This window comes from Lathamus discolor, chromosome 2, assembly GCF_037157495.1.
Source record: "Lathamus discolor isolate bLatDis1 chromosome 2, bLatDis1.hap1, whole genome shotgun sequence".
Taxonomy (NCBI): domain Eukaryota; kingdom Metazoa; phylum Chordata; class Aves; order Psittaciformes; family Psittacidae; genus Lathamus; species Lathamus discolor.
Genome location: NC_088885.1, coordinates 53,426,965 through 53,439,215, shown reverse-complemented (window position 1 = coordinate 53,439,215; position 12,251 = coordinate 53,426,965). Strand labels below are relative to the sequence as shown.

The 12,251-nt window shown below is 43.3% G+C and overlaps 1 protein-coding gene across 9 annotated transcripts in view; it reads right to left on the bottom strand.

Moving 5' to 3' along the window:
- The window catches only part of PRKAG2 (protein kinase AMP-activated non-catalytic subunit gamma 2), a 223,743-nt gene that overhangs the window by 91,050 nt on the left and 120,442 nt on the right, over positions 1-12,251 (bottom strand). Inside the window, exon 1 of one of the 9 annotated variants that reach the window (XM_065666845.1) lies at positions 7,669-7,794. The exons of the other annotated variants lie outside the window; for them this stretch is intronic. Coding sequence (XP_065522917.1) covers positions 7,669-7,693 — 25 coding nt within the window. The 5' untranslated portion in view covers positions 7,694-7,794. Of the gene's footprint in view, positions 1-7,668; positions 7,795-12,251 lie in introns of those variants that run through there. 9 annotated transcript variants of the gene reach the window in all.

The following is a 12,251-nucleotide window of genomic DNA, read 5'->3' as shown; positions in this document are numbered from 1 at the left end:
GCTAATCATGGCTTTGTTTTTGTTGGGTTTTTTTTTCCCTACAGACTAGCTTTCTTGCTTGAGGGAGCTTTCTGATCTGATCTGCTTTTCATCTTCTATATATTTCATCCACTTGGCTAATGAAAAAGAATCTCATTTGATCCCTTCTTATCCCAAGTGGCACCCAGGCTCCCCAGTTCTCCCAAACGGGTGCACAGGTCTGCACTGCAGGCAGCCTGCATTTTATTGAAATGTCACGAAAACTTCATCCTTACATTAGCATCTATAAGACATATGCATTTCAAACACAAAGCAGGTATGCTCTTTTCATTTCCCCCTGCTCCAGCCCTACCTCAGGGGATCTTTGTGCCTTGCCTCTAACGTAGACCTCACCCCTTCTGGCTGAGGATGCTGAGGTCCATCTCCACTTCTGTGAGCAGGCCTAAAAAAGTCTCCAGCCATTCTGCTCCAGTTGAGGGTTTTTCAGAGACTGACAAACTGAGCTGCTGCCCTTGTTCAGCACCTCTCAAACAGTTCCCTCTGGGATTCACAGGGGGTCATTTATACATTAATAAGCCAATGCAACTTGGGCTTGGATTCTTAGGCTGTGTGTATTTACTACATGTAGGAGGGAAGATTGTCACTTCTGAGTACTTTAGCTTTTGCCGGCCACAACACCGTAGAGCGGCCTAGCTGAACTTGCTCCCAAGCACCTTGTTTTGCTCAGGGTACGTTCAGATTTGCTGGCATGAACGCTGCATCTCTCACTCTGAGTACGGTATAGCAACACCAACAAACCATTTCCCCTCTGGAACGTAAATATAACCGAGCATTTCAGTAGCTATGTTATTATAAGTGGCCTTGATATGGCCACAGCAGAGCTACCAAAACACTGGATTAGACTTGGATGTTTTACAAGCTGATCCAATTTTAACTCATTCATTTATTGGCATCACACACAGTTCAGCTACCTTGCTTGAATGTTGCACAACCAAAAATGAGCCAGTATTTCCAAAGTCCCAAGCCTAAGGCTGTCTATGTGAAGTCAGTGTAATGCAGCTCTGATAACGAAGCCAGCTGCTGGGTTAGGTTCTACTGACACGTTCCGGGATTAAACAAACAAAATTACACTGTAGCTATAGAGCTATTTTAATGCATATGGTCTTACTATAACAAACACAGCACTTGTAGGTACATACTATGTTCATCAGTAATGGTTGCAAACGCCGTAAGCTAAACCCTCGAAGTGTCATGGTATTTACACCTATATATGTCAGGGTTTTCCTATCTGCATTTTCTTTTTTGAGATTTTTAGTCTTCCCAATATTTCTCTGCACCCAGAAGGGGTTATAAATTCCAAGGAAAGGGGACACCTCCCCACCCTCATCTTTTATTTTTATTTCCTTTTTTATAGAAAGAAAATGAAAGCTTTTAGAAAGTAAAATGATTCCAGATGCCAGGGACATGAGAGACTATGGATTCAATAAACTGCAATACATTTAGACTTGGCATTTCTGATTCATAAATTGCTATTGATTTCTTTTCTTGTTTATACATGCATATCTAAAGAAGTATCTCAACTTACTCCTGATGTGTACCTATTTACAAAGCAGGAATCAGACTTACATCGCACATAATGTGATCATAAGACTACTAAGTACTTCTGAGTTATGAACACAAAAATCACTGATCACAAATACTTGCAAATGTTTAACTGAAATAATGATACCTGTGATAAAAGGAAGGGAAATTAAAGAGGGTATCAGCTCCTTAAGCTAATAATTCATCTGATTCTACTACATAATTAAGCTAATAATTCATCTGATTCTACTTCCCTTTCTGTGAGTGCTAGGGACATTTCTTACCTACCACACTGCAGCAATTTATGACTTGCTATATGACACTATGAATGACAAGGCCTCCTGGATTTTACATAAAAAGAAATGTAATATAGACTATTACATCATCTTAGCTACACTGAAATACGTGCTCCTCATCTCCAAAATTGATGGAACATGTGGCAATAGGTTAATATCACAGAATGGTTTGGGTTGGAAACATTAAAGCTCATCCAATTCCAACCCTCCAACACCTTCCACTAGACCAGGTTGCTCCAAGCCCCGTCCAACCTGGCCTTGAACACTGCCAGGGATGGGGCAGCCACAGCTTCTCTGGGCAACCTGTGCCAGGGCCTCACCACCCTCACAGGGAAGAACTTCTTCTTCAGATCTCATATAAATCTGCCCTCTGTCATCTTAAAGTCATTCCCCCTTTTCCTGTCATTACATGCCCTTGTAAAAAGACCCTCTCCGTGTTTCCTGCAGGCCCCCTTTAGGCACTGGAAGCTGCCCTAAGGTCTCCCAGGAGCGTTCTCTTCTCCAGGCTGAACAAGCCCAGCTCTCTCAGCCTGTCTCCATAGGAGAGGTGCTCCAGCATCTTCATGGCCTCCTCTGGGTTCACTGCAACAGGCCCATGTCCTTCTTATGTGCATGTTTAATTGCTGTTCATAAATGAAGCTTTACTTCAGAAGAAGGGAAATGGTCTGTGGTTGATTCCTTCTCTCATTTCACTCACAAGCAAAAGCCTTGATCTAATTCCCAATAAAAATCATCATAGAGGCTTGCAGCGAACCTTACCTAGACTCCAGATAAATTAGCAGCTTACTCTGTGTGTCTAGTCATGCAGTTCCTGCCTCACAGTAGCTTCTAAAGAAAGTTGTTCATATTTGTCTTGTATAGTCTTTGTCACTTTTGCTCCCCAGTACTTCGAAATTCAAAGGCACTTAAACTCTAGTGCAGTTAGGGTTATTTTTTTTCCCCTTCTTAAGTATAGGCAGTCTTTTCCATGCATGTGTTAGGTTTCTATGGCAGTGTGTATTGTTATCTGGGTTATCGCAAGGGATAGTATTTCTTCTTGTCTGTGGCATTTGATTAATTAGCAGACTTACAGGACAGCTTCCAGCTGCCTGTACCTGTGTTTGTTCATGTGTACATATGTACATAAGCAAATTATAGGGACAAAAATCATACCTTTGGATTTTAGAGCCCAGATTTGTAACTATTACATGTAAAAACCCAGGCTGAACACCTTTCTGATTTCCTATGAGTAAAACTGTACTGCATCCTAGAAAAGTTGATTTGGGGGACTTTAGTGTAAAGCCATGTCCAAGAAAAAGAAGAAAACAATGTCTTTCTCTCTAATGTTCCCTAAGGTGTATTACAGAAACTGCAGTAGAAAGGCAGATTTAATGCCTACAATATTAAAAAAACCAAAACATCACCAACCGAAATAGAAGCATTTAAACACCAATAATGTGGAGAATGAGAACACACAATTACAGACGCACCAGTCAGCACAAGGAGTATTTGTGTGCTTTAGTGGAACAACTATGGAATTCAGCTTCATAAGAAACCAGAAAGAGGAATCCTATAAAGAGTGAAAATACTTTTAAATTCACACAGTAGTTATCAAATTGATTACCACTACATATAACAGCACTGCTTGAAATCCTGGCCACCAAATACATAACAGAGTGTGGCTGAGAAGGTGCTTCACTCATTTCACAGCCACACTGAGATGCCTTTCCGTGATGCCTTTATATTTCACAGGGTCACACAGTTCTCAAGCTTGTTCCGATACAATTTTATCAGTTGAAATCACTCCTGAATCCTGAGACTGAAAAGCGAATGTTGCAATCCCTCTTGTTTAAATCAAGATGATTTCAAATGTAGGCAAACATGATGCCTGGTAGGTGTGCCTCTCTAAATGTGTCAGAGTAATCTGCGTGCGTGTCCGATTGCCAAGCCATGTGGCTTGGCAGCCTTGCTATATTGGGATAAATCTTATGCCGTTCAATAGCAAAGAGACACCTGGGCTTAGAGCAAGCCTGGGTGAAGCACCCTGATGTTAAACCTTTGATTTTCACATTTCTTGCTCTGTGCTGAGAGCTCAGCACATACTTTATTGCCGTGGCCAAGGCTGCCAGGCATGGAAGTGAAAGGTATCCATAAAACCGGGCACAGGCAGCATGGGGATGGCAGGCCATGGAGAGGCTGTGCAAGGGACAGCATTGCCCTCTGCAGCGAGGACGCAGGCAGAGATGGGCTAAACCAGCCAAAACATTGCTGAGGGATGAGTTCAAACCATCCCCTTCCCCAGCAAGGCCTTCAGGTGCTTGTGCTCCTGGGATGAGGAGCAGCTTTGCCTCAGCAAATCTCTTTTCCCTTCCAGCAGCTTTATGGCTGCTGTGCTGGGTCCATGCTGGAGATGCTCTCACAAAGGGGTAAAGAGAACCACAGCTGCTGAAACACTCACCATGGCCCTGGATGATTTCTGCTGCTCCACAGCCCACAGAGAGGATTCCTCCCTTTGCTCCCTCTAGACAGCCCAGGCATAAGCTTGGTTTTTAAGTTATGGGGATCTGGACAGAGACTGATAATGTATTCTTAGCTCTAAGTGGCTGCCAAATAAACCCTCATGGAAATCAAGCAAAGCTGCCTGTGAGAGCAGTTGAAGACAAGCTAGTGATTGTCAGCCATCTACAGATAACTACCAGGCTTGAATACTCCAAACAGTACCAAGAATTTAACATTTAGTCCTATAAAATGTTGCTCCCCAGCCTGCCAGCCTGACAAACCCTGTGTTTTTAACAAGGGTTGAAAATAAAAGTAAAGTTTTGAACAGTGGAAATGCAGGAAATACAGTTGGATGCTTTGCAAGCTGGGACGTAAATTCAGCTCCCATTATATCTTCTGTGAGAAAAGAAGATGTAACAGCAATCCCAGGCAAATGCAATTGTGGGAAGTAAGACGGTACATTTCTGCCTTGCAGTCCCTTTGCCAGTTGCCACCTCTGACTCATCTGTCCCCATGGCCATATTTCAGTATCATCCCCTATCAAAAGTTGAATTCTGTAATGCCAGTAGGAGAGATGATTTGCTCCATATCCTGTCTGTAGGGCCAGGTTTATGCAAAGTAAAATGGAATTCCTTAGAGCTGATAGAATCAGTTATTGCTAGGAAAGCCCCTCAGTGAATTAGTTATTCACATGAGGAAGCCTTTACAGTGTTTGAAGAGCCAAGCCCAGAAATTCTGCTGTGATCTTTCATATAATGAAAACCTACATTTACTTGCAGCATTAATAACAGATGGGTACAGAATAACTCCGTGAAAAGCACAATGGGTTGTATCATTAGATAGTACATACCTGGTCTATCACCAGCAACTTGTGTACAGCCACATAGCTTTAGACTAGCATGCGTCACCAGTTAAAGCACAATTTCTTGAACACATCTAAGATACTGTGCCTAACCGGGCATATTATTTGGGTTTAAATCATATGCCAACAGGAAAGCCTAATCACATGTACTTTATAAATAAAATAAAAGCATGGGAGCTTCAAAGCCTACAAGTTTGTGACCCAGAGTTTATATATTGCAGGTTCTCACCAGTGCTCAAGCGTAGAATTCTAGAGTGGTTTGGGTTGGAAGGGACCTTAAAGATCATCCAGTTCCAGCCCCCTGCCATGGGCAGGGACACCGTATGAACTTGATTCACACTGAGTCCGCTTTTGGAAGAGACATGCTTGGCATGTGCCAAAGAAGGCAGGACAGGAAACCAGCCCAGAGGCTCCACCTGGAAACCACTTCTATCAGGAGATGAAAGGCTGAGATGAAGGAAGCTGTATGTCAGCTAATGAGCACCGACAGGACCAGTTAAGATTTCTTTATAGGTGGATTACATTGTGAGAACTCACCCATGTACCTTCCACAGCCCATTAAATCACACGGATGAAACACAGGGAAATAGGAAATAAAAAATGAAACCCAACCAACTTTCAAAGTTTCGGCTCTTTTCCTTCCAGTTCTGTGAGTCTGACATCTCCTGCTCCTTCAGAAAAGTTTTGGAAATCTGTTTCAGGTGGAAAAAACTGTTCTTGGTTGTTCTTTTGTTCGGTGACATATTGCTACCAACACCTCCTTTCTGGAAGCGTCAGCACGCCTTTGACTTTTGGACTGCAGGGAGTGTACTGCCTCTCCCTCAGTGACTGCATTGGTAAAATAAAGTCCACGAGTTCCAGTACAGCTGCCTCCCCCTAAGGAAATACTTATGGAGAGCACATTGCGTTTGCAGACTCATTCTCAGAACTGCAGCATGATTCAAAACTCACTGGAGATGCAGCAAAAATTTACATGGGAGAGCAAATACTATCTCCTTTTCCAAAGCTTTACAATGCATCAACCAGCATTTCATATTCATCTCAGATGAATGAACCTTCAGATCATCATCCTATATTAATGTGCATCAGATGTTGATAGTTCAGGTAAATCAAATTAGGGAAGATTGGTGGTAGTGGTGATTACAGTGAGATTCTTGCAAAATGAGGTTCCCCTCCACATTTAGTGCTCTTACCAAGCACAGCCTTGCAGTAAGGAGCTCTTACTTCCATGGGTTTTGCTAGCTGGGTAAACAGAGAGGTTAAGGCAAGAACTGTAAACTGACCTGACACCCAAATCCATAGAATTAATCTACATAACTGCCCAAGTGCAGTAGCTGAGGCACTGAGGAGTCACTGGAGTCACAGGCTGCTGAGGACACCCTGTACTGGTGAAGACTGTTCTGGCATCTCCTCGGGGCTTTAGGAAGTGATCTGTCAGCACCTGAATGGGAACTTTTTATCTGATTTATCCAAGATCACTCAGCAAGCTCTGATCAAGGAACAAAATCTAAACCTTTCATTTCCCCTCTCTTGTTCTAAGCAGTGTACGCATTAACACGCTGATCTGATATAGCAATCCCAGTCATCTGAAATCCAGCAGCAGACTTTCTTGAGCATCCTTTTAAATCTCACCATAGAACACATTTTTTGGGCAAACAACATGCTGACTGCGACGAAGAACATGTCCATACCACAGCCAAGAGGTGTAAAACTGCAACCGCGCAGTCACTGAGCCTGCCAACACCTTGGGGTATTTACACAGGTGGCTGGCTGAAAGGGCTACCTGATTTAACTCAATTAAAGCCTACTCTGTACACCTGCAAAGTGGCTGTATGTAATCACAGCCTGTCAGAGACAGATACACAGCCCATCAGATTTCCTCCAAGTGAGCCACTGAAGTTCATTAAAAATGTGCTGGTTCCCTCTCTGTGTGCTCAGCAAAATCTGCCGTCATTGTGAAATTAAGGGTTATTCCACGTATCTGTTTGGTTTTCCCAAAACCAAAATATAATCTTACATTAAAGAACATACTACCTACAAAAATCGCATTCTGCCTGAATTTCTATGCTTGCTCTTACCCACGCCTCTCCCTTCTGACACAACCAAAAGCTAGTGCAGAGAAATGGGCTTTCTCAGTTAGCTTATTCTGGACTTTCTTCCCATTTCCCAAGTATAATTCTGCTATTTTTCCACTTTGCTTGTGTGGCCTTAGGAAGAGAAAGAGCTTTAAAGTGGGACAGCCCCCCTCAGAATAATTACCTGGAACATTTGAAACCATTACAGAAACAGATTTTCTGTCCCGACTATGTAGACTCCAAGTTGTGCTTTTAATTGTGAAATACACAAAAATCACTGCAGCCATGTGTCAAAGATGGGTGACTGCAATGAAATCACAAGGGGTGGATGGGCTTTTTGCTAACGCTTTCTGTCCTAGATACACATTTCTATGAGAGAAAGAGCAGTGGCCTTTACCAGGATGAAAGAGGTGTGAGTTCATCTTGGAGTCAATGATGTGCTCTCATTTCAAGGGAGGCCTCATTATTTTTTGGCTTTATCTTTCTCACAGACACTAATTGCATGGTTCTTCCACTCTGGTGCTTGAAATCTCTTCCTGAAACAGATGAGCAAAAAATAAATTCAATTTTCATAGCCGCTATTGGTGAGGTTTTAAGAGGACAAGGAAAGTTGGTTGAAATCCTGTCTGGCCAAAGCAGGGGCTGCCCAGTCCTCTTTCCTGTATCCTCACAGGGCAGCTGGATGAAGGTGCTGTGAGACAACAGAAGCTGTGTAGGGGATGGAGTGTCCCCCAGAACTTCTCCATGGTTTCAGATCCCTTACAGAGGCTGTATGTGGGTGCATTAGGATGTACGCACATGTACCACGTATGGCCATACTAGATTACTGGTTTATGAATATGCAGAGACAAACAGCCTTGGGCCTGCCCAAATTCCTAATGTTCAATGTTTCCAGAAAAGATCCACGCAGCTTGAAAGGTTTAATCTTAATTCAGCTCGGGATAACCCTGGTGAATTTGCTGGTGCTACAGGACAACTGCATGTGTATGCTCCTCTTTCATATATGTTCTCATGCTCAGTCAAGTGCTGAGCACCTGGGAGCAGACCAACCACATGAACATAATCCCACTGTGGTCAATAGGACCATATGGGTCAGAGTGTGTAACACTTTACAAAGCTGAACCCATACAGTGCTGTTGGGAGATAAAAGTAATCTGAAGAAAGTGAATGAACAAACAAGGATAGTCTCCATTTAATGCTATGGTTGATCGTTATTTGAAATAATGTCCTTTCCACAAAAGGATAAAGCTAAAGAGATGATTTACAAAAAGCACATAATTATTAAGGATTTGGTGAAGTTTTTTAAAAAGAACCTTGTAATTACCAAAATATTACCATTAGTAACTACATCACTGCTCCGCAGGAAGCCTTAGTTTGTCCCTATGCCTTTCATAAACCTATTTCAATTGGAAAAAAGAGCAAAGACCTCTGCAAATGCACTGACCCATGTGAAAACACATACTGATAGGAGACCTGAAGATAGTCGTGCAGATAAAGATAGCTGAGCACAAAACACTGGCTTTGGATACATAGAAAGAAAACTGACACTGATGCGGTTGAAGGCATCTTAGAGCAAGTCAGCCCCTGGGTTACTTGCTTTGTAACCCAAGTAGGAGATATAGTTTGTCTGTCCTACCCTCAAAAGTCTTCCCAAGCAACAGGTAGGGCGAATGAGCTATACGATGCAAACATTCATGGGAAAAGCAGGAGATCAGCAACACTAACTTCAAAAGGAGCATTTTTTAGACATAAACTATGCTGTCAAAGGTGAGCCAGTCAGTAGAAACATCCCCTTTGTCCAAGCAGACAAGTGCAGTTTGAAACAGCAAACTTAAAATTTTCAGTTCTGGTTTTGATACTGAATCCATCCTGGCTGAATTCCTTCAGCATTCTGTGTCTCAGGCTTATCATCTTTTGTGAAAAGGTGGAATGAAGACTCAACACGCTATTGTTATCCCAGACCATGGTACGTCACGACAGATAGAGAAAATGGATCATACAGACTCTTTAGAACTGCTAGTGCAATAAAACCCCTCAATTGAAATATTTCAGCAAAATTTGTCTAGGGTAAGTAACACTAAAATCGTTCTGTGTATATCCAATTGGTCTTTTTCAACCTCCCCTATTATTAACACCAGTCCTGCTACACTCTCTCATGGCATCCCTTTGTTAACCATCTTACCCTATTGAAAATGGCCTGTTTGTGCTCCTGCCCTGTCTTGTGGAAGCTCTCTTCACTGCCACTGTTAGCCAGGATTTACTAGATCTGATTTTTCCCTGTGAATGAGAGCAAAAGAAAAAGGTCCACTGACTTGAGCAGCAGCAGCAGCACTCTGTGGTTCAGCTGCCCCCTCCCTGCTAGTCTGAGTGTCAGCAGAAACCCACTCCCTGCAGAGCAAAGCAGCTCAGCTTTAAAGCACCTCTTAATCCAAGTTAGAAACTCCTGCATTTGAGCAGGAGTCAGCTGGGGTGAACCTCAAGCTACCAGTGCAGTAAAGACAACTCCGACTTTCATCTGCTACAGATATTTTTCGTGTTACAGCCTCTCATAAGGGGTTCTAAAATTGCACCGGATTTCTTTTGTCAAGTCTTTTCTCAAGCTTCAAAAGACATCTGAGAGCAAGGAGGGAACCGGTCTGCATCATTGTATCACCTTCCTGCACAATACTGCATTTGAATATAGTTCAGCTGTTTTGTTCTTACATCCTTCACAATACCCAAATAAGCAACACAGAGCTGAGACTCGTTACTCTTTCAGTGTGCCGCTACATCTGTCATCTCATATTCCTGTTTAACAAGAAGGCATCTCCACAGTGTCTTTGATGAAGAATACTACTGCAAAGAACATAATCAGCTTTCCCTGCATCTCTTGTCCTGAAACGTTCCTTCTGCTGCTAGATTATGGAATGAATTCAAGTTTTCCATGTGAGTTCCTGTTTTCAATCCATCAGTGAACAGTGTGTTCTTGTGTGTTTTAACTATCTGCTCCTCAAACTGTCTCCTAAATTGCAGGCATTGAAGCTCTCTTCCTGTTTCCTGTTCTTCAAAATGTCAGTTGAGCTGGGATGAGCTCTTACACCTGCCACTTAATGCCACAGCATTTAGTATGGTCTAAGCCTTGAGCAGCTTTGGTCTGGAATAAGGAGCCTGAAGTTTAGAACCTGGAAAAGGGATACAGACCTGTCCCAGGTGCCTTTAGATGTGCAATACAGGACTTTTTTTCTGTCTCCCTCTCTCAAGCTGTAGTCCTGAGGAATTAAATATGCAGCTTTTCAGGGCAGGAGGGTCTATATGTAGCGCTGTGTAACCCAGCAGGGACATGGTCTCCCTGCAGGTGAGCTGGCACTTAATCTTTTAGTTACCTGAACTATTAAAACATGCAAAGTTTTTGCCAGCTCAATTTAGCTGATGAACAGCTGCTGGGAGGAGACTGCTCTTCATTTATAGAGCAATGTCATTTTACAAATACAGGTAACTCTTTTCCAGGAATGGCTTTAAACTATATGGATTAAAGAATAGCTTTGCTGAGTCTGCTCTAGGCAGTATGTCAGAACAGCTCTTGTCACAAAAATCTTTAACATGAACAAGCTTTACATTTCGTGTCTCATCTATTTCTGCCTCATTTTCTTGCCACAGCAAGCAGGGTCATTAGTATGGGCAGGGGCCGAACACGAGGACTGAATAGTAGCATACCAGTGCCTTTTCTCCTCCTATAGGCATGGAAGATTTGGTAGCCATTCAGAGCTGCTATTAAATTTAGGATCAGACTTTGCTGAACTTGGCCTACTCATCAGTTCTAACCTTGCTTCTATCAGCTCAGCACTTCACACCTTCCCTCTGCAACATCAGCCTTTTGCTTTCAGTCTCTCCTTATACCCTGATAACCTTGTAACTGTGATGCTGATCAGAATATGGGAAGATACGAGCCAAGGACGATTTAGACAGAATATCCGAAGGCTGGCCAGAATAACCGAGAGACAGGCAGATTGCTTACTTAAGGAATCAATAACAGTTTAGGACACTGAGGCACTATGAGGATCACAAAGTAAGTCTCCCTTTGTAGTTGATACTTTCACAACATCTTGATGGGATGTATCAGTATTATCAGAATTATACATGCAGGAAAGTAGGTTTTCTAATCACAGCTGTGGTTTCTTCATCGTAAAACTGTAGGCCTACCCATCCATCAGCATTTTTTTCTATGGCATATATACTTCTATATGCCTCTATCTGCCACATCATAGAATCATAGAATAGTTAGGGTTGGAAAGGACCTCAAGATCATCTAGTTCCAACCCCCCTGCCATGGACAGGGACACCTCACACTAAACCATCCCACCCAAGGCTTCATCCAACCTGGCCTTGAACACCGCCAGGGATGGAGCACTCACAACCTCCCTGGGCAGCCCATTCCAGTGTCTCACCACCCTAACAGGAAAGAATTTCTTCCTTATATCCAATCTAAACTTCCCCTGTTTAAGTTTTAACCCGTTACCCCTTGTCCTGTCACTACAGTCCCTGACGAAGAGTCCCTCCCCAGCATCCCTATAGGCCCCCTTCAGGTACTGGAAGGCTGCTATGAGGTCCCCACACAGCCTTCCCTTCTCCAGGCTGAACAGCCCCAACTTCCTCAGCCTGTCTTCATACGGGAGGTGCTCCAGTCCCCTGATCATCCTCGTGGCCCTCCTCTGCACTTGTTCCAGCAGTTCCATGTCCTTTATATGTTGAGGACACCAGAACTGCACACAATACTCCAGGTGAGGTCTCACAAGAGCAGAGTAGAGGGGCAGGATCACCTCCTTCGACCTGCTGGTCACGCTCCTTTTGATGCAGCCCAGGATACGGTTGGCTTTCTGGGCTGTGAGCGCACACTGAAGCCGGCTCATGTTCATTTTCTCATCGACCAACACCCCCAAGTCCTTCTCCGCAGGGCCGCTCTGAATCTCTTCTTTGCCCAGTCTATAGCTGTGCCTGGAATTG